General features: G+C 38.7%; 2 protein-coding genes and 1 long non-coding RNA gene across 5 annotated transcripts, besides 1 other annotated feature; 1 reads left to right on the top strand and 2 right to left on the bottom strand.

The window, feature by feature from the left end:
- Positions 1 to 285: 285 nt before the first annotated feature.
- Lrch (Leucine-rich-repeats and calponin homology domain protein) lies at positions 286 to 16,890 on the top strand. Of its 3 annotated transcripts, NM_135990.3 has the most exons (8): positions 286 to 931; positions 9,653 to 10,170; positions 10,245 to 10,822; positions 10,884 to 11,496; positions 11,556 to 11,693; positions 11,759 to 11,836; positions 12,581 to 13,558; positions 16,013 to 16,890. In NM_135990.3, the coding sequence occupies exons 1-8, from the start codon at positions 619 to 621 to the stop codon at positions 16,202 to 16,204; spliced, it is 3,408 nt and encodes a 1,135-aa protein (NP_609834.2). In that variant the 5' UTR covers positions 286 to 618; the 3' UTR covers positions 16,205 to 16,890. The 3 variants fall into 3 exon arrangements, with proteins under 3 accessions (NP_609834.2, NP_724046.1, NP_001286012.1); NM_165212.2 differs by lacking the exon at positions 12,581 to 13,558; NM_001299083.1 differs by lacking the exon at positions 16,013 to 16,890 and having other exon boundaries at positions 12,581 to 15,659.
- Positions 16,891 to 20,049: 3,159 nt separating this feature from the next.
- CG31804 (uncharacterized protein) lies at positions 20,050 to 20,905 on the bottom strand. Its single transcript, NM_165211.2, has one exon. It carries the CDS (start codon positions 20,802 to 20,804, stop codon positions 20,166 to 20,168), a length of 639 nt encoding a protein of 212 aa, NP_724045.1. The 5' UTR covers positions 20,805 to 20,905; the 3' UTR covers positions 20,050 to 20,165.
- Positions 20,906 to 22,260: 1,355 nt separating this feature from the next.
- Positions 22,261 to 22,654: a mobile genetic element.
- A 235-nt stretch (positions 22,655 to 22,889) lies between these two features.
- lncRNA:CR44346 (long non-coding RNA:CR44346) lies at positions 22,890 to 23,362 on the bottom strand. Its single transcript, NR_124329.1, has 2 exons — positions 23,337 to 23,362; positions 22,890 to 23,277 (listed from the first exon to the last, which is right to left on the bottom strand). It is a non-coding gene; the product is annotated as a long non-coding RNA:CR44346 (long non-coding RNA).

Here is a 23,362-nt window from a genome sequence, read left to right as displayed (position 1 = left end):
TTTCTTTAAGTAGTTATATGAAATGTTTCGGTGTAATAACGACTCAGTAATCTAATAATGCCCTAAATTTGAAGGGGCAAATGCTAAACGGTAGATCATTCTGAATAAACAAACATTACATTACATTATAAAATGTAAGATTGTTGACATTTCGAATTGCGATAAAAATGGAGCCAGTGTATCATCGGCGCACTGTGGTATTTTATCGATAGTACTCAAAGGCACGCCGATTTTAAACTAACAGCAACGTTTCCAGCGCTGCCCAAGTAGCATCCCATAAACCGATTCAGTTGTTTTTCGATTTTCGTTGTGCACTGTCGCTCGTCTGCTGCGTGAGCTTGTGCGTGTGTGAGTGCGCGTGTGTGCGAGGAGGCAAAGAAGAGGAAGCAAGAAGGAAGCCGCAAAAGGAAAATCCAATTCCGAGAAATCTTATCAATGAGCCAAGAAGACGTACACTAAATGAAAAATAATCGAGATGCGTGCGTTTCAATAGAGCAAATTTAGTTTCCAGTTTCGGTTTCTTTCGGCACTTCACTCCGTTTCCTTATCGGTGTGATAGTTTAGCGCGTGCGTGTGTGTGTGCAAGTGTGTGGAAGTGTCGCCACGCCTACACGGGAAATGGCAGCAACGGTTTACCAACGCCTACATAGCGTCGCAGTCGGCGTCGGCAGCGCCGCTGGCAGCGCCATCGGCAGCGGGTCGGCTTCCCTTCCAGGATCTGGAACAGGATCGGGATCTGGAATAGGCCACGCTGGAAACACCTCCTCCTCCACCTCGTCTGCCCTGCTTAGTCATTCCCAGCTGACGCGCTCCCTGGAAAGAATCCTGGAAGAAGCGCACTTCAGCGGCGAACTGATCCTGACCAATCGCAAGCTGAAGGACTTTCCCAGGACTGGAACGAAGTACTCACTTACCGACACTGTCATCGCAGGTGCGTACCGCTATTGTATAGTGTATATTCGTAAGGGAGAACAAAGAAAAGGTGTTCTTCAAGCCGGTTTCGTAGCTCCGGAAAAAATTGGGTTTTCATTACTTCCTAAGTAAAGTTTAAACTGTTCTTAATAATACTTAATGTACGAAGTTAATAACATTTTATTGGAAAAAGCATACATTTTTATATTACAAAGTTAAATGGTATTAAAGTTGATTAGAAAATTGTTAGTTATAAAGTTTTCTTTTGACGTCAGAAAAAGTAAAAGTAGAGTTTACATATGTACAAGTACTGATAAAGCAATTAAATTAGTTGCTTATCGAAAATGTTTGGCGTATGTGTATACCTTTAGGGTGCGGCATTTAAGCAAAGGAGGTTTGTTGCCGGTGAGCTAACGAAGTTTTTCCATCTCCATTGCAGTGGCGAATTTTCCTTTTGTTGCTTGAAAATCAATAATTTGCAGCAGCCGTCGGAGGTTCATCCTTTTCCTCCTTTTCTGTCCTCCCATCAGCTGCTCTTTCTCTCTGCGGCTCTCCCATTCTCTCCCTTTTCGGACTGCGCTCAAGGACAATAATTACCGCCGTTATTCGCTCTTCGCCACTTTGCACTATTCGTGTTATCCTTATTTATTTTTATTTTCGCCGCAGCCGGCACGAAAATTTTGTCGAAGTTCAACCAACTTTCGTTTTTGTTAGGACCAAAAAATATGCACCAGCGGAGAAATAGTAAATGGGAAATACCCACCCAGAAAATTCACCGCCCTCTCGCAGGACCCCGCCCCCTCTCACAGCTGCTGCTACCCTCGAACAGATGTTCTCACAACGGGACATGTCTCTCATCGATTTTCACTTGTGTTTGTTGTATACACATACAGTAAACGCTCTGAAAGGCGAAAGGATACGTAGATAAGGTTAGTTGTCATTCTAATCGCTGAAAAAGCGAGATATGGCAATTTTCCATCTAACAATACTTCACAGATCGAAGATTATGTTCATTGAAACGAGACAGATTATAAACTACAAAATTATTTTAGTTTATTTCTTTTAATTACTTACACAAAGTAAATTCCAACTATGAGATGTTATTATTAATTTTAAGACTTATTATGAACGTGGAATGTCACCTTTCAGAGGACGCACTGTATTTTGATGTATTTTCGGTGGAAATGTCTGGAATAGAAGGAAACTTTTTATTTTTGGACTGCGAAGATTAATTGCCGTGGAAGAGAGATAAAAATAAATTGTGTCATAAATTGAAAACTAATTTGGTAAAAGAATAGGGAAAGAATTCAATAAAAATTCCACTTAGCCAGTGCCTTGGATGATGGATAATACCGGAATTGAAGAGCAACAAAAATAAACAAAATTCTCAGTTTGTCTACCATTAATTCAATTAAAATTACATTTTTATAAAGCAAACATAAATTGACTAATTAATGAAACTGAATTGAACAATGCACTTCGATATTGAAAAGAGTACGTAACAAATTTCGGAAGGTTTCAATTAAATTTAGGATACTAGAAGTGTTTAAAGAGATAAAACTTAATCTCCCCCTAACCTAGGAAACATATTTTTAATTTCCTTCCAATCCACTCCGCTCCCCGTTTTCCGCCTACGTGACTTGATTTTCGAATTAAGCTGTGACAATCCGTGACTTATGGCCACGCGCTATTTGTTCGAAATGGGGAAACGATCCCTTCTTCTTTGGAAAACCCTTCCCCACATGGAGAGCCAACGAGCTTCCGGTTTTTCGTTCATTTTCGAATAAGTTTCATGCGTTTTCTCACCAGCAATTGAGTCATCGACTGCGAAGGCGTGACTAATTACTAATTAAAATGCTGGATTTTTGGTGTGAATGGACATGTGGAAAATAGAAAACAGGGGGAATATTGAGATACGCTGAACCTCTCGTTAGGGGTTAATCTTTGGGGAAAATATTTGTAAATACACCCTAGCGAAGAACCTCTACAAATTGCCTCTTCGAGAACAATGAAGCCACCCTCGGCGAAGGGTTTTCGCAAGTGGGGGCGGTGGACTTTAAGAGGTGGCAACGGCTCTTAGCCTTAATGGCTTGCAACCACAAGGGTTTCGAGTTTCCAAGAAATCGATGATTCTAAAGCAAAAGAAAGTCAAAGAAACTGAAACAGAAAAAATGTGGGAGGGGGGGGGGGTGTATACACCGACCATTTTTCTTTTTTCTTTATTTGCACGCATGCCATTTGCAACCCCCGAAATGGCATGAAATTAAGGGGAATGGGCAGGCGCCTGTCAGCATTTCCTAAAATCATTTGTTGTTGCGGTGTGGGTGGGAGGTAGCCACACTTTTGTGCATTCCTTTGGGGCGTTTAATTAACACGCGTGTCACGCAAATCAAACAGAACCATAAACAAAAACCTAGACAAAGGACGGCACAAGAAAGAGTCAATCGAGTGAAGCGAAAAATCAACAGCAGGAAATTGTTTAAAGTAATTGCATCGAGAAGGAAAAAGCGCAAAACGGGTACAAAATTGCAGCTGGCCTCAGCAGAAATTGTGAGAAGAGAAGCCCAAGCAAATGCAAGAAGGTAGCAACAGCAGCAGCAGCGGCAGCAACATGCAGCAGCAACTTCAACTCGCAGCAGCAACAGCAGCTGCGCAGACCGCAAAGTTGGCGCCGGCTTAGGAATCAGCAGCTGACAAAGGTGCTGCCCACTTGGACTTTTTATAGCCATAAACAGGGAGTTTAGCGAAAACTGTTTCAGAATATAACAAACTCACTCAAAATAAATATATATATATGTATGGAAATGTAGCAGCAATGATCGTCTGGTGTCCTTCGTTACTGAGCGGTTTAACAGTGGCGCTCCCTTGGATATTTTATAGCCATAAAAAGGCCGTTTAGAATCTTTTGGATCAATTTGTCACAAAAAAAGGAATCCCCTGGTGTCCATCGTTACTAAGTGGATCCACAGTGTCATACTATAAAAAAGCAGTTTCGTTTCCTTACTTGTCCATTTAGCTTCGATTTGTTTAAAAATACCGATAAACAATATTAAGCTCTGGCAAAGTTTGAATTTTTAATAATATTTATTTATTTAATAACAAAACTGTAATTGCAGCCTGGTAACTGTTACGAAATTGAGAGGTTCATATTTTACGTCAAAACAATAATTCATATCATTAATAGCAAGCAGGGGTTCATAAGCTTTTTTAGTATACACTTGGATTGCATTTTCTTTTAGTCACAATACTCTTTTTTCCAGACTGAACAAAACGTCTGCCAAGTGACCGAGAACAAGAAATCTTTTCTGTTTGGGGAAGTCAAAGTACCGGCAAACAAAACAACAGCAAACTTATAGAGCGAGGGGAAATGCTTTTGTCGTGTGTATCCGACGCGTATATTTGTTGTTTGCATTGTAAATATGATGGAGCATAAAAAGACAGCTAGTCTGGTTTTTTGTACTTTTATTGCTATTTATTCTCCGTCTGCAGCAGACAAAAGAGGAAATGTGACCGCCGCAGCACGTCGCTTATCTTCAGTGGCTGTCAAACTGCACGGTTCATGGCTTGCATGCACAATGCAGAAAGGAAAACATAAAAAAAATCATCGGACTTAGCGATGGTATCATGATAAAGTACTTCCCAGAAAATCGGTTCTGAAATAAATACCCAAGAAATTGATATGTCAAAGGAAATGTATTACTGACTATTGATCAAAAAACACTATCTTCATTTCAAAGGCAACCTTCCCACAGAAATATTTCGTATTTTAGGTGGAAAGTGCCAAAAGTTACTGGGAATATTTTGGAATTGGCTTTCCCACACTAATATTATGCCTCGTTGAAAGCTTCTTGGTAAACAAATTATTCAATGAATAGAAACTACATGTGTACATACACAATTCCTGGCCATTGCATATGGATCACGACGTACCCCTTATATTATATCCATTTTTAAATGCACCCTCATTCTGCTTATTGCGGTTTAAAAATAACATTATTATTTCAGCGATAAATGCAATTTGCTTGTCTCCACGCTTGCTTATCTGCAGTTGAACGACTTATGTAGCTGTATGTATATGTTCGTATTTATTTATATATATGTATGCATCTATGTACATATCTTAGCAAATTGAGGGCAGTACAAACTTGACACAGATAACCGCGAATTATGCATTGAGTCATTTCCATTAATTTATAAATGTAAGCATTATTTAACAGGCGACGGGCCAACGTTTCTAGTTTCTTAATTGCTGTGCACAGCACGCGCTCATAAAAGAGAATCTAAGAGAACAAAAGATAGATCTGATTACAAGCATTGCTTACAGTGGGCACGCGCTGTAATGGATTATTAGCTATATCTATTGGGAATATTTTATAATTACCGAAAACCCATATTTAGTATGTTAAATGTGCTCAATCAAAATGGTAAAAAATAAAATGTCAAAATATCAAGAGTCTTTTACGTACGAGGTAATACTGTGAGGAAAACCTTTTATTCCCTTGTTTGTTTGTGACTTAGAAAAACACAGCTGTTACACTTTGAATTTGGAAGAAAAACATTAATCAGCAGCAGCAAGAAAAACAACGAATTCATAGCTGCTTCCAAATATTTGTTAAATATTTGTTTTCCTGGATGTTTACACTTGGCCAACACAGATTTCCAATGTTTGCTCTGTGATTAAATGGGCATAAAGAACAGACCGGCGATGAAGAAGAAATGCTGCGCGAAATTGCAGTGTCTAAAATAAACAAAGTGGAACAGAACACAATTTTCTAGGGAAGTAGGCGTGTGTGTTTGTGTTGGGAATTAAAATCGGTATCTATCTATCTAAACATGTGTGTATCTGTGTTTTGAGTGCTTCCAGCTTTCAATATCAAAAAGTAATCAATCGATGGGGCAAGAGCCCAATGCGATTTTCCATATTATTTTTTTTGATTAGTTCGATGTGCGCACATACATAGTTGGGACATTGCCCTATATATGAGAGTGCTTCTCAAGTGGTTTTCAATACAATTCCACAGAGTGTAATATAAATAAACAAAACTTTATTGCTAAGTGGCTCGTTTGGGGTTTCGAGTCTAAAAGAATTGCCTATGTTTTGATTCTGGGAAAATGTTATGCGATAAAAAAAAAGTTTAAGGAATGTGAATATTGGTTTAGTGGCTTATCAGCATTTATGTGTGGCTCCCAGTTATGTAAATATATATAGTTTGCTTCCTGTTCCAGCATATGTTTGCAGAGCACCCAATAATTTTCTCCTGCCCTATGCATAATGATTCATATTCCCATCGCCCCACTTAAGGCCCACCAATTTAGCAATAACACTCAGACAAATTAATTTCAATAAATCCATCAATAGAATCCACTGTGCCCGTTTGTGCCCCTTCGTTTTCATAATGGTCAGTCAATATCAATGTACAGACATGCAGAGGCTTCCACATCCATATACATATTCATATTCGGCAAAGTCAAAATAAAATACCACGCAAGCCAAATAAAGTAGCGACGGTATGGGTAACGTGCTCCAGGTCCATTCTAGCCTGGTGGAGAATCCGCCGCCCACATGGCTAGACCAAAACGTTACCAAAAACGAAACAGCTGAGGGCAACGATATAAAGCTCCATTTGCCAATACAGTTGGAGCGCCATCAATTTAATTTTTTGCTTCTTCCGGTTTGGGCCCACGCCCTTCAAAATGGAAATGCCACTCAATGTCTGCCACATGGGGGGTTATTTTTGTGTGGTATAAACTTTTTTACCAGCTCCGGGGTATGTTTGGATATGAACTTTTAAGGTTGAGAGTTTCAGTAGCAAGAAATTATATTTATATTACTTATTTTTAGAAATCCACACTCATCGATCCTCTTGATAGGTTTTTGAAATATTGAAATATCATTTAACAAAGCTTATCAAAGTAGGTTCCTTATCAAACTGATACCGTATACCATATACCATATCTTTATCCTCATATCTATCATTTTATGGCCTAATCCCTTCAATCATAAAACTGTAAATATATTGCAACAATCAGCTGCTACGTATGTATGAAAATAGGCAGTTCAATATGGGTGGTCTGAACTAAGAAATGACTAAATCGACATTGCTGTCATTTACCTTTAATTTCCACGCGCTTATTCAGTTTTCTAGAGGAATTTATGCAAATGCAATTGCTTGAATCCCCATTACCTCCAAGGAGCGTCATAACCGAGACGTTCCCTGCTCCACTTACATCATCAAATTGCTCCATTGCCATGCGTGCGCCGAAGTTGGCAAAGTTGACTTTGGGCGTTGCTCGAATCCATGTTTGTTTCGAATCCCCAGGCGCACCCTATTTTTTTTTTAGGTTGGATGAAATGCCTGCGTGGTCCGAGGACAATTTCTGCAGTATTTATGACATTATGGTTTGGTGAGCCTCAGGCGGGCAAATAAAAATGAAAATTAAAAAGTAACGCGAGTATTAAGAGAGGCAAACAAAACAATGATGGCACTTTGCATTTTTTCGGCGTGTCAAACAATTTGATTTATTGTGCGAGACGTAAAAGACAAATTTTCGCCTGTCGCATTGCGTTGAAGTTGGCCAAAAGCCAGCTGGGGCCAGAAAAAAAAGGGGGGAATGAGCGGGGAAATAGAGTGGAAACTCTTGGAAAATTGCCAGTGAAAGCAGAATTGAGCAGGTGTCGCTCGAGATAAAAAATATCTTCGTCACGGGCCCGCAGGTTCAAAGTACAAAGTCGGTCCTGGTGTCCCATTTCGTCCTAAATTGATGCCTCCGCATCAGGGAAATCCAATTTCCGCATCCTCGAACAACTTTTCAACCCAAGCCATCCCACCCCGACGTCATTGGCCGGCAAGGGTTTATTCAACTTAACAGGATGCAACACAAAAAGGATAATGCACTCGTAGAAAATATGTGGCAAGAAGTGGCAATGCAACTCTTTTCTAGATGTAACTTTCTAACTATATATGTATGTTATAGTATATATGTTATAGTTTTTAATTTAGTGCTGCAAATCTACGTTGTTTTCTTAATCGAGAATCTGCATTAAATCATTTAGAAGACACACATAATTTAAAGTTCTTAAGTTTACCTTTTCTGTTAGTGTAGAACTGTTGCATCACTGTGAGCTCATATTGTATGCAACAGCAGTAGGAGCTCTCCATGTGGCAGGTTAATGTCTAGATGCTACCGAAGTCAAGTTCCCATTCATTCAGCGCCTTTGTTCGCAGGAAGATATATGTGCATAGTCTACAATGTCTAGTCTCAGTGACTCCCCCCGTGCGTAAATCAGTTCGCAGCTGTCGCCAGTCCGCAGTCAGTTATTCAGTCAGTCAATCATTCAGTCACTTATTCAGGCTAGCCAGTTTTGGTTGCTCATTTCTGGTTTCCACTGTGTTTTTGGCAAGTTGCGTAAAATGCGCCCGAAGGAAGGTGAGGAGGTAATGGCAGACTGGTCCGCGGGTCGTTAATTTTTACGATATGGCTATTAAAATTCACCAACTTCATACGCACTGTTTGCCAAGTACTTTAACTACTTGAAGAAGGTGAAGTGTAGACCAGCAGACAGGCCGCATTATTCAAATTTACATACTGAATTTCTACCATTTGAATATGCCTTGTTGTAATTGAAAGTAACATCAAAAATTTTATAGACCTGTATGGGGCTATTTACCAACAGCCTTCTGATCTATCTGCCCAATCTCCTCCGCTGCCTTCTAGTTTTGTCTAATGGATGCCATCGTGGGCCAGCTGGTTCGGAATAAACGCACTACATCCGCTAATCGAAATCTATCTCGTTCCCCTAACAAACTGAATTTTCTTGGAACTAACTTCAAAACAAGTGGCCTCATATGGGATATTGGCAATATCGGATCATATTGATAATAAATATCCCAAGCATAACGTGTATGCGACTGAGACAAGCAGCCGCAAAATTTAAAGGAACACGAACTAAACTCTATCGTCCGGGTGTAGAAACCCAAATATAAGAATTATCCTTGAGATCCATATATTTCAAAAAGAAGAAAACACTTATACCGATCTGCCCAATTTATCATTTCTTTGTTCACAATTTAACGTTGTCTTTTAAATTATTAAAATCCAATTTGTAATTTGATTAAGGCGACAATCGTCATTTTAAGCACAACAAATATTAATGTAAAATGTAAATTGAATTAAAAATTAACACATATATTTCACCTCCTGCCTGTCCGCCGCAGTATTTTTCATTTTCCTTCTTTTTTGGTTGATTTATTCATAACCGCTCCCCCACAAAGTCGCAGTTTTCGTGCTGTTTGCGCTCATTTTGCATGCAAATTCATTTAGTAAATTAATTGCCCACTCCGAACGCACTTGCCCACTTTTTGAAATTCTCTCCGGTATGCCAAAGGGTATGCTGGGATTTCCAAATCTTCGACATTCCCCAAGGACAAAACAAATCTCTGTGCGCTTCTTTCTTTTGATTAGTTATTATTTGATCTAATTCCATAAAACAATATAAATAAATCGAATACACCAGAGGGCATTCGAAAGTCGAGTAACGCGGCCTTATTAGCATTACTCTTCCTGTTGGCTGGAATGGGGCGAATCAAATTGCCGGCAGATTGAGGTCAGGCGCTCCACTGTGGCGTGGAGTGCAAATGGAAATGGAAGTGCGTGTCAAATGGAACAAGGGTTCGGGTTCACTCCACATCCCTCAGCTGGATTCAAATTAATATATGCCCTCTGCTTCTTCCATTTACAGATCTTTCCCGGAATAGATTTGCCGAGCTGCCCGAGGAAGTGACTACGTTTGCCTTCCTAGAGACCCTGCTACTGTATCACAATACGATTCGCAGCATTCCGGAATCGGTGAAGCAGCTATCATCGTTGACCTATTTAGATTTGCGCAGCAATCAGTTGTCCTCGCTGCCACGCGAGATTTGTTTCCTGCCTCTTCAGGTTCTGCTGGTTTCCAACAATCGATTGACTTCGTTACCAGATGAACTGGGTCGATTGGATCAGACACTGACCGATCTGGATGCTTCGTATAATCAGTTGGCCAATCTACCCGCTCGTCTGGGTGAGCTAAGATCCCTGCGCTCGCTCTCGTTGAGAAGCAATCACTTGCTGTATCTGCCCAGAGAGCTTACCTGTTTGAGTTTGATATCACTGGACGTGAGCAACAACAAGATCGCTAGCCTGCCTCTCGAGATTCGTCACATGAGCACTTTGGTAGAGCTTCAGCTAGAGAACAATCCTCTGACCTCGCCTCCAGCAAGCGTAAGTTTATATTATAATTCTTATGCATATATAATACATATTCTTAAAAATTACCTTTGCTTCATACCTTACAGCTATGCATGCGCGGCCTGGTGCACGTGTTCAAGTTTTTGGAAACGCAGGCCACCAAGGACGAGAAGGGATCCCGGTCAGGTGGCAACTACGATGGGTACACCACATTGCGAAGAGCTCCTCGACATAATTCCAGCGGCAATGTTCTTGAAGCTAGCACCACTGGCAGCACTAACAACCAGCGGAGGCATCAAGTCGACTCGGGTTACAACACCAGCGATGGTTTGGACAAGCGCTGGTCGCACGATGCTCCTACTAAATCGAAAACGGATTCACCGCTGCATTGTGTTTCCAATTCGACAGCAGCCACTTTGCCCAGGACGCTGCCAAGTGCGGTTCATTCGCAAGCGGATCTAATGGACGCATCCCTTACCTCCAGCACTAGCACCATTGTGGATGAGAGTCTCACCTTGAGTCCCACAGCATCGCCCTGCAAGTTAAGCTATGCACACTCGAATAGCTCCAGTAATGGATCGTCGCCAGATCAGGACGATGACATAATGCTGGACCACCAGGAGCGCACTGTTCACCACGCCAATGGAAGATCCGGAAAAGGTCTTGGCAATATTCAGACCTACAAGTAAGTACACTGCAATTGTGCTCATCCATTTTTAATTTACGAATTTCTTTACGAATAACAGGGAGTACAAGGAGGCCCTTAAGCAGCAGCGCAACCAGGAGATCAGCGTCTATAAGCAAAAGCATCCGAATGCCAACCACAGTCCCAATGACGACGAGGATCTTTCTCCGTCACCGCCGAGCATTTCAAACGGATCTTCCTCGAACACACTGCCAAAGTCTATTATGAAACAGAATAGCAACCAAATTGGTCACAATGGGAATGGAAATGGAAGCGCGAACGGAAATGGAGTCGATGATGTTGTTATACCAAAGAAACCCATCCAGAAGGTGATTCCCTCTCGGATTACAGAAATAAAGCCAGCATCCACATCCGACATTCGCTCCGCAAATTCATCGGATTGTTTGGGCTACGTTAAGCCACAGAGTCCCATGAAGAATGGCACAAGCAAATTTAATACGTCCAATGGTGGAGGAGTCCAAACAACAGTGGGAATAGTCAGTAGCACCACCATTAAATCCCCAGTCAGCTCAACCACCAAACTTGGCACAGTAAAGACGCATCGTTCGGTGACCTGGAACCATGACATCCCCGCGGAGAAGCTGAGCTTCACCATGCGCCGGGAGTTTGATCGCCAAAGGGAGGAGACTGAGTTGATGTCACAGCTGAGAACTGTAAGTGTGGGCAGAATTTTTGGAAATCAGAAAGATAGTTTACCTTGCTGCTTGTACAGATCATTGAGACGCGTCTCAAGATGACGTTGCCTGTGGATATTGCCTCTGCTCTGACGGATGGGGTTATACTGTGTCATTTGGCCAACTATGTGCGTCCGCGATCAGTGGCCAGCATTCATGTGCCATCTCCCGGTGTCGTAAGTGTTATCGGATTTCCTTTTAGGTTTTTATATTAATATTTATTGTGTTTTCTGCATTTTAGAATAAGTTGACAATGGCCAGGTGCCGGCGGAATGTGGATAACTTTCTGGAGGCGTGTCGACGCATTGGCGTAGATGAGGTGCGTAGAACATTTTGTTTTCTGTCATAGAAGTATAGTGCATTTTGAAATGTGAAAGTCAAAGGAGATAATTTAAATATCTCGAAAGGGAGTTAAATAAATTATTATTAAAAAATACTTTTATACCCTGCAGAAATCAAATCTGTCTGTCTGTTCGTTTTTACGCGCACTAGTCTCATAGTATTGCAGTCGTTTTTCTATTTAAGGTAGAATATGGGTCGGAATGAGTGTGATCGGATCACTATATAATATAAAATTATAGAATTAATCGAAAAGTAAATGTAAAAAAATTTACCTTCGATGTTTGTGATCAGATTGTTTTCTAATTGATACAAATTTAGGGATTAATTCAAAATAATAGCCTTAGATCATTCAAGGTTTCTATTCGACCAGCCGAAGTTTGCTTCCTTTCTTGTTGTAGACAATTTATTGAAATACTCGTGTTGAAATTGACTGAAATTAAAGTTAATCTTTTTTAATTCACTCAAAATGCACTGTACTCTGAATATGTTTCTTCTGTAGTTCAAGTTATGGTTTAGCTTAATGGTTCAAGGTGGCGTTGGTTGAATGCTTTAATATCCTGAGTGCTTTCCATTCGCTTTTTGTCCTAGACAACTTTAGTTTAGATTTAAGTGTAATTGAACCCCAACACACACAAAAACACACACAAACACATACACCCACATAAAATACCCAAGAATACAAACAAGAAACTGATGCATCTGTTATTGGTGTTGGTTGCAGGAGTTGATTTGCTCCTGCGAAGATGTTGTGCCACAAATTGAACCGCAACAACCACAATTGCCACGTGCTGACGATGACTATGATGCTGATGTTTATGTCCAAGATGATGGCAGCATCAGCCGCAGCAATGACAGCAGCCACCTGCAATGCAGCGACGATTGCAACAGCAGCAGCAACCATATTAATAGAGTGCCCAATGCATTGGCCCTACTGCGCACAGTGTCCGCTCTGATTGCCATGGATGAAAATCCGTATCATCAGCAGCTTCATCATCATCTTCAGCTTCAGCTGGAGCAGCAACACTTCGAGCAAGAGCAATTCAGTGAGCCAACTACCTGCAGCCAACAGCAAGAACAGATGTTGCTGTTGCAGCAGCAACAGCAGCAGCTAGAGCACGTTTTGTATGAGAATGGCCTGCCGAGGGCTGAAAATGATGATGGGGTTGAGGATCGTGATGATGATATAGGCAAGCGGCAGCAGCAACTAGCGACAGTGGGTCAAATGCTGCTGAAGGCGAAGCAAAAGACATATGAAAAAATAAAACACAATCTGCTAAGTGCCCATGGTCAGCATAACTTTCAGGGCAATAATAACAATAGAATGTTGCATACGATTGTGGAGAATGAGCACGATGTGGCCGCCGCAGGACCGGCGGGCCATTATCAAATAATAGACGAAAAGCAAGAGGAGGACCCTTACCAGCCAAAATCAGAGGACTTGAAGGATGCAGCCGCACTGGGCAACGCGACCAAGGAAGCCATCAGCAAGCGGATCGAGTTCTTCGAACAGCAGAAGAGTGGAAAACCAAAGCTGGAGGTCTTCAGCATCTATTTGCCGAAGGAGAAAACCAAGGAACTCGAGCTTGAGCAGAAAATAAAAGCAAAAACCAACGAAGCTGGATCTTCGATATTAAAGCACGATTCCCATACATTGACAGTGATCCTGTCATGCGTTTTCATCGCCACCTTCCTCTGGCTGGTATTTTTCCCGCTGCCTGGCTAGTCTATATAGTACAGCTTGATTTTATTATCGCCTTGGTTTGCCAGTAGAGTTAAGATCTAAAAACAATAGAGTTAAGAGAGCTGCTTTTGCGCTTTTCCACTGGGTAGTGAGTTCTTGAGGCTGCTTTTGTTTACTGCTTAGGATTACGTCCCATATTTATGAAACATTCGATACCTAATTTTTAGCCTAAGAAATTGAAATTCCCCAAAAGACAAGCAGAACACATTGAGGCATTTAATGAGAGGAAACGCAAAGACTTCAAATCAATATTTGGCTCCTATTTCTGTATGATTATTTAAGGGTGTGCACAATCATATATAAAATATATTCTTATTGAATAGTTCAAATATAAGTTCCAGAAATTACAAATGCTCCTTTTGCGTTTAAACCCAAAGTTCCTTTCAAAAAAAACCTTTTCTATATTTATGTTTTACATTCAAAACTATTTTAATGAAAATAAGTAACATTCACAAATACTTTATGACTATGATGACTATGACTAATAATGACTGTTTTAATTTAATAGATTTTATAATAATCTCCGGACTAAACATTAATATATATATCATATTTATATTATTTATATGTATACTACAAATTGAACTATATTTAGCATTTCATAAGTACATATTTATTTTTATATCACCTACATATAACTCGACTATAAGCAAAGCTACCTTTCAACGACTTCGATTGTGCATACCTGTAGAAAATAATTGAAATAGAGCCGATTTATAAATACCCCCCGAGTAACCACATATTCCTAGTTCATGTACAAGCTATTGAACTCTAAATTGGATTTAGAATTAAAGAAACAATTTCGAAATTTACATTTGCTTAGCCACGCCTCAAAACGTGCTGAACTGAAAACAAAAACACTTAACAATGCGCTTCATTTCACTAAATTTGTGCAAACCATTCAAAGTATGATTGACCTAAGTTACAACGAAACTGAATCGATTTAAGTTCTATTTATAAAGAAAATCAATTATGGTAGAGATAGAAAAGATACGATATACATGTACCAGTTTGAAGATTAGGATGAAGAGCAGGAAAGAGACTTGTTACAGTTTGATGGACAGCTAACTCTTGTAGTAAGTGTAAGGATGGAGCTACTGGAGGAAGGTGAAGCTGTGTGGTTTTACTTGAAGCAGGGACACTCAAAATAGTTGTAGCAGTTATAAATGAAGACATAAAACTATAGCCAACCAATGTAGCCGTTTGAAAAGGATTCGTTTGACCAGAGAGAAGTTAGAGAAAAGTCTATTTTGTCAAGTGCATTGCAGCATTGTTTTTAATATATAACAAAATAATTGTGTCAAAATACATAAATATGTGAATATTTTAAAACTGCATCACCAAACATAACTTTCTTTTCTGAATCAATTTAAATGCGCACACTTTCATATAGAAACGACCACTTAAATATAAATAATAATCACAAAACAGTGCCTTTGAATGAAGAGCGGCGACAGTCTTGTCTGCCCAAATGATCTATTACAATCTCTCCTTCTAAAAAGCAATAATTTTTCAACTAAAACGACGCTTTTCTCTATCAATTTAATTTGCAACCAAGATCACACATGACCCAACATCATAATGTGCTAACAACATTCCTAACATTATTAATAGTTTATTAATTTAGGCATACTATTGTACTTAAACGATGAAAAATGAAATCTAATCAAATTTCTAAAAGAAACACAATCTCCAACACTCAGAAGTAAAAGATAAACATATATATTTATCTAGCGTCTAAAATCAGAAATATATATTTTGTCTAACAAAATTATTGAAGGGAAGACAAAGCATTGAGGCAGCTGTAATCAGTCATACATTTTTTATGAAAATCAACACGTATTTAACATGCATATATACCTAAAAATATATAAGAAATCTCCAAAATGCAAATTAAAGCCAAAACTTTTTGTCAACATTTGTCAGTGGAATATTCCATTCGCATACTTCCAAACCAAATGAAAATGAACCCCGTTGCATTTAAATTTAAGCACAAAATGTCAAATAAGCGCTATATATACAAGTGAAATCAAAGAGCAAAATATACGACAAATATACCAAAAACTAAACGTTTACAGTTTTATAACAATTGTGTCTGAGCCAAGACTCAAACCAACTAATTATTTGTCCGAAACATGATGCAGTTGCTTACAAACTGTGGAGTACCAGTACTTTAGGAAACTTTATTTTTAAATTTTTCGGATTAAATTAAAACTTTAAAATACGGTTGGGTTTTATTAACACAAAGTTATATACTTCGAATAGAATCATTCAATGAAAATTACTTCCGTAGTGAAGTAATAACACTTTCTGTGCTAAACGCCTGTTCCCAAAATACAAAGGAGGATTTCCAAAATTTTCTCAACCACACAATGAAAACTTAATGTATTTGTGTAAATCTTATTTTTGTAGAATCTAATTTGCTGCGCTGCCGACGTGCTGGAGGGTAAAGGTGCCGTCCAAGTGGCCATTACGGTGGGTGAGCTTTTCCGGCTTCATGGAAATGGTGGCTGCGGCAGTGGCAACAGCAGTGGAGCAGCCACGCCCACCAAGTCGCCTACCAGAACGACACGTGCCACAATGTCGCCAACGCCATTGGCCTAAAATCGGTGGAAACAGGACATGGATGTTGAATCGGAACTCTAGGATATTCCGCTCATATCTGGATGAGTTGGCAAAATGGGTTTCCTAATGGCCGCCATATACACACTTACATAAAATACATGCCAAATGTATGATTTGTTAATACTTATATCTCACTCATTTTTCTAGGTTCGTAGTTCATTTATGTAAATACACAACAACACTCACAAGGAACACTTAAAGAAACCAAAATACATAGATCACAAAACAATCGAACATATATCGAATCAAATCACACAAGTCACAAGTTATTTATGCGAGTTTTTGTTTTGTGCAATTGTTTAGATTTAATTATGTATGTGCTACAATCGTCAGCTAGTTTTTTGTTAAACTTTTCCCATCACACCCATACGAGCGAAATATCGGGCCAAAATTACGACTAGCGATTAGTTGCATATTGAATACTGTTTTAAGTATGAATCACATATGAACATCCAAATATTTAGATATTTATCGAATTATTATTATGGCATATTTATTATGTAGCTTAGATGTAGATCTACGATTAACTGTGGTAAACATTTTCTACCGGCGCTGCATCATTTCTACGATACGAATCGAATTGTACTAGACCCCTAAGTCTTGGAATATACAAATACTATATAAACATATATCAAATAAAGCGGAGGAAAATTGTCATACGTAAGAACTATTTTCTTTTAATCTGGGGAAATATTTTTGCTTGCCTGCTCACCGAAAATTGGCAGCAAATGTCAACAGCTGGGGCCCAACAAAAAAATGGCGTAAAAATCCTGAAAGTTTTCTTTTGTAGTTTCATAATTTGCATAATGCGCCAAACAAACAATTGACTTTTTGGGGGTTGGGAGCTATAAGCGGAACCAAAACCGCTCAAGCGAAAATTAAAAACACTCGACACATCCGCCAGTTTTGTTTAGCAGCTGCTCCAATGGCAGTCATTTTGGTAAGTGAAATGTTGGCAAAGTTAACTGCAGAACTATGGATGAAAAAAACGTTCTCCGATAAAGTAGTTTTTAAATAATGGTAACACTTTTGTATGCAAGCATTTTATTTTTTTAAATTATTTAGTAATGGTTGAGTGCGATAGCTTAATGCTTGTGTGTATGTAGTTATGTATCTGAAGTTTTCAGATGTTTGTGTCTCATCAATTAGTCAGGACATAACCTAAGTAGCACCTATTACTAATTTACGCCTACGGCAAGGAGCAAGGGCACAGGACAAATAAAAGGACGTGGGCAAGAGAAAGTGGGGAAGTCGAGTCATTTATCACTGTGAAATTTATTAAAATGATTATCTCGTATCTACATTTCGCACGGAATGCCTAATTTTTTCCATGACAAAACAACACGCGCCTTCTTCCGAACTTCAGTTGGTTCAGGACTTTTTTTGTGGTTTCCTATTAGGGGCACTCCGGCAGTTTTTGCCATTTTGAGCCACTGATAAGGCAAAGGAACAAAGCGGCCCAAAAGTGTGGCGGTGCACTTAGAAAAAACTTTATCTATTTTAGGCCTAAAATGTCAATCAATAGCTTCAATAACAAAATCAATTAACAACCATTGTTTTTTCTGGTGTTTTAATTCTTTTAATTTATTGCTCTTTTCATTGATTTTAAACATTAATTTATGATAATATGGCAATACATGTGGCTCTTAATATGAACATATTAATATGCGAATATGTAAAATAACTTTCGTTTTATAACCAGAACTAAAGTAATTATTTTTCAAAAATTCTTTCAGTGCTATGGGCGGAATTTTTGGTGTCCCTCGGCTGGGGCCATAGTTTAATTGTGACATCTGAACAACTCCACAACCCCTCCGCTGGAATAACGCCTCAGGAGAGGGCAATTAGTTGAACTGCGCCCTGGGGAATTGAGATAATTAAAATGACTTCCACTGCTGCTGCTACATGCGGAAATATTTTTTAGCCAACTAATCTGATTGCTCCTATATCAACTCTGTCAGCTGAGTGTATTCTTGTGCGTTTGCTCACAGCCCTTTTGAGAAACGAAACAGAATCAACATTTGCATTCAATTCGATGGCAAAAAGCACTTTAATATATTTACCCCCATTGAAAGTCATTTCGTTCTAATCCTATTAATTCAAATTCAAACACTTTTACCACCGCATCAAATAGAATTGCTTTTCGAAAGACCAAGACGAGGGGTAGAAATGTTTGGCTGTTCTTTTTGTGGGCGAAAAAAATTGCATTTCATTGTTTTTAGCAATCAGAAAATATTTTACCTTGGCCAAGGGATAGCTTTTCGACTATTGTGTTCCGAAAAACGATTTCCTTTTGACCAGGAATTCAGTAGCACCACGAATTGAACTTGGATTCAATCAAAAGTAAACTAGAAAACGCAATCACGACGACAGCTTTTGCCAAATGACAATTTAGAGTGTTTGATGTGGATTTGTACTCATTCGATTCGAAATGATTTTTGGAAATTAGGTTGAAGAAAACAAACCAAAGAAATTTGATTGTTCCTATCCACAAAATATACTTTTAATTATTAATTTAGTTGCCAGAAAATATTACAATGAAACACTGAAAATCCAAGCCAGATGAGTATGTAAGCTATGTAAATATAGCTCCTACATTGATTTACACTTAATACACTTTTGAAATGTATATTCAGCTATAATTTAATTATTCGAAATCATTGCAAAGTTTAATCCTTTAATTTTATTCATACCAAGAGTATATAACAATTTTAATTTGTTTGTGGCCTAATAGCCGCCGAATTTTCACTTGACTATGCCCTATTTAAATGCATTCCAAACCACTCCATCCCCACCAGGCATTATAATGAAGATGAATTTTTGTAGATTGTGTATTTATCCGGTTCGTGTAGCAATTTCATGCTAAAATTTGTTTGGCCAAAGTTCCAACTCAGTTGATTTTCTGGCTTTCATTACGCCTTGGGCCAGAGTGTAGGCAAAATTTAAATAATACAAAAAATAATATATATAATATATATATAGGTTTGTGTGTAAGAGGGGGTCTTTAAAATGCCTTTTTTGGGGGATACGCAGACCCCATTAAATATGCAGCAGACGATCCTAAAACACGTATCATCCTCTGATGCCGGCGCAGTTTCGCACTTTCGTTGCGCTAAATGAGTTTCAGCTGCAAAATTAAAAACTTTATCAGAAGCAGCAGGCAGAGGTGTGAGTGTGTGTATGTGTGTGTGTGGCAAAAAAACTTGAAACTTTTTCATGAAGTTAAAGCAAAGTAAAATCAAATTATTGTGGTTGCTCGCAGGCTGGCAAAAGGATTACGCGATGGTGGATCTCTGCCTTACCGCTCTTCTACAACCAGCACCACCCACTCCGCCCCACTTTCCACACCACTTTCCACCCCATTTTCCACCCACTGCGGCACCCACCTGTAATAAAACATGCCGCCACTGCATTTTGGGAAGGCTGCCAGACAGAGGGACGCCGTCTCCATAGCCAGACAGTTAGACTCGCCTGGCTGCCTGTTCACATGAAGTTGGCGCATTCTAATTGAATTTTCACTTTTTTTCCCGACCGCTCTCACCAACCGCCCTCCAAGCACCCACCTGTGCGACTACGTGACGATGGCCTGGCACAGAAATTGAAATAATTATTTTTAATCTTAAGTACGACTTGCGCGTAATGAGATTTGGATTATCCCGGCGCCCTTTTTTCCAACTCCCCTAGACAAGTCTCTACGAAAAAGAAACTGTTTGCTGTGAGACGCATAAAAAGTATCTGTGTGTTTGGGGATGACACAAAAGATGCGAAATTCTCTTCCTAGTGTGTAGCAACTATTTTGGCTGACTCAAGAATATAATTGTGTTACTTTGTAGGGAAAAGCTATATATTTGCTATAAACTTATTAGGACAACCAAATTTAGAGATACGACTTCTACGGGCTTATCATTCATTTTGTGACATATCAAAGTCTTAATTTTCCTTATGAATATCTTTTACGTCTTGCCATAAGGACAGCCGAAGGACGTCTGCCACAATTTCTGCATCGTGATCGGCAATCCCTGCAAAGACCAAAGAAATCCCTGGGTGGGAGATCCTGCATAGTCTGCAATCGACGGGTATTTCTTTTTACTGAACCATGTAAGGATTTAGAATCCAACGAACATTCTCTATCACTGTCATCATATTTCCCTTCAAGGATATCCAGTAATTTTAAGGCAGTTCGCAGACGACATTGTGCTTCCTTTTTGATAGTTATGGTTCGGAATTTGCCATCCTGCTTTCGGGAAACTCCCGCCTGCGGGAACTTGTCAAATTTTTTTTCCGGAATATTTCTTTTTTTAAAACTCTGTGATAACCTTTGCTTCTGTGGTTTCGCGGCAGTTTTAGAAGTTCTTTTCAGGTCTTGACTAGCTTTCGACATTTTCCGTTTAATATTCTTTGACGTTTTTCTAGATCCTAGTCCTTGGTGGATATGTATCTTCTTTTTGGTGGATGCACTTTGCCTGGTAGCTACATCCATAGCCGAATCCACTGTGTCCGTTTCGTTCTGTCTAAAATCGATAAAATGTTTCGATTGAAGGAAGTACTGTCCATCGTTCGAACTATTTTTTTCTGCCATAATCAAGAGAATTTGCCTTTTTCGCCCTTTTGAAAATCTTACTACACTTCAGATTTTGATTGTGTATGGAATAAATCAGGGACACTGAAGAGTGAAACTTGATTTCTTTTTGATTTTCTTGACTTGGCCTACGTTGGTGCATAAATTGCCAGCAGGCAGGAAAAGTTTGGCCACCCACAACCCTCGCAAATATTGCATTTTCATTAAGTTAAAGTTTGGTTTTTAGTTTAATTTTTTCGTACCCTCTACGCCTTTCCTCCCTCCGTTTACTTAAAAACTTTTTGCGGCAAGTTTTTTGGCCCAAAGTTTGCATGTGTTTATCTGTCAGTGTGTGGGTATAAACGGTATATGTATGTGTATATGTGTATGTGGGTGAAAGAGTGTGTATGAGCGCGTGTAATAATCATGTGCGCAGTCAAAGCAAAATGACGATAGCATTGATGCTCCGCCTAAAAACTTTTGACGGGCCAAGTTGCTTTGGGCCAAGTTTCAAGCTGCCAACTACAGCATCGCCTATATATACCTATATACCAATTTCCTCGAAATATCTGTCTGCCAATAAGAAGCTTATTTAGTTAGTAAGGCTGATTAGGAAGAGTGTTTAGGACGAAATTAACTTAAAAGCAGTTGAGAAAGTATATTTTTTGTTAATTTATCCGATTAATCAATGAGCATCAATATTCAGGGATGTGTTCCTATGACATATGTATATGAAGCTATATAATATATATTATATAGACAAATTTAAGACACAAACATAAATGATTTTTGTTGTATTAGTTAGTTGTAAGTGCTCTATAATCCATCATGAGCCCTTTAAATTGTTTTCAATAACTAAAGTATTTGATTCTTAAGATTTTTTTTAATTTCCAATCTAAAATCAGTTTTCCATTTCGCAGTCAATTTTCAGCTTCAGTCGGTTTCTTTAATTATCAATGGAAAATATCTAAAATTTCTGTTTTCGCACTCGTTCGCTTGCAAAACTTCGACGTTTCATAACAATAGTGAAATGCGACGGACAAGAAATTTTAATAAACTCAAAGTCGAACTGAAAACCATTTTTACACTTGGCCGATCGTTTACAATAACTAAAAATTGAACAATTCTTTCTATCACCGCACTTTTCACAGTTTATGTCAAAATGAAATGAATAAAATATTGGCTGGCCACCCGGCGACACTCAGAAAAGGGGGATTGCCATCATCCTTTTTTTAATAAACTTCGCCCAGTTTATAAAAAATTTTTGAATATCAATGTGCGAGGCGAATATTGTCTATTAAAAGAAATGGATTTTTTTGGTGTATAATAATGGTAGGTCCATTGCAGATTCCGCTTAAATATTCTTTAGTGTTTTTTCAGCTTTGATTTTTTCTGGTTTTGCTGCAGTGGGGCGACTGCATATTGTGGGTTATGAAAAATAAATTAAATGCTAAAGATATAGTTTTCGTAGGGTCATTATATCCCTTACTCAAAGATTCGTTGAAAAGTATGTAACAGGCAAAAGGAATCGTTTCCGATTTTTTAAAGTACATATATATGTATATATACATAATATATGTATATGTATAATTGTATATATATATATATATATATATATATATGTTATATATATATATATATATATATATTTTATATATATATATATAAAAGGTATTCTTGATCAATATCAATAGCCGAGTCGATCTAGTCAAAAAAACTTTTGGCCACACCCACTCTAACTCCCTAAAACCGCCCAAAACTAACTAATTTTCTGTCGATTTGCAGAAAACATTTTGCCACCACCACGCATTCTCACTAGCTGAGTAACGGGTATCTGGTAGTCGGGGAACTTGACTATAGAATTCTCTTTTGATTTATATTCAATTGCTAAAGTGTTGAACTATGAAGCATTACAATAATAGAGAAGTTGAACTAAAGCTAAGCTTTTAAATTTATTTTTAACTTGAATAGGATGGGCAATCTTAATTAACCTGCATTTGTACTGAAACTTTACGCTATTTAAATTTGTTTAATAACGCCAGCTGTATATTATTACTTTAAAGGTGTACAAATATGAGTTATATTGTGAATAAGTGTGTGTACTTTGCACTAGAGCATACATATATGTAGTTCAAATGCACCTCATCTATCCTTGTTCACCTTTAGTTCTTGCCCCATTTTTATTGCTTTTGTGTACTCCAGATGTGAGCTCCAACTTGTTGACCCAAATATTGGCACAGGTCCTTGAGCACTCAACAACTTGTTGGGTCATCGTCATCTCTTCTGCCCAATGAGCAAATCATTTTCACTGGGCAATGGGCACGGAACTGGCAACCGGGCAGCTGCACTCTACTTGTGCTAAGCACATCATTATGTTGGCTCAACTTTCCGATCATTTTTAATTACCCACCCAAGCCCTCTTTTCGATTTTCTCGCCAGGTCCAGCTTGCAGCACCCTTATTTTTTGTTCGCCATTAATTTCTTTAATGGAACGCTGCATTAATAAAAAATACGTTATGAGCGCATAATAGAAATAAAAGCTAATGTAATTACATGCCGCACTTGTTTCGCCTTGTTGC

This window comes from Drosophila melanogaster, chromosome 2L, assembly GCF_000001215.4.
Source record: "Drosophila melanogaster chromosome 2L".
NCBI lineage: Eukaryota > Metazoa > Arthropoda > Insecta > Diptera > Drosophilidae > Drosophila > Drosophila melanogaster.
Note: the sequence above shows the minus strand (reverse complement) of the source record. Positions and strands in the feature narration are given on the sequence as shown.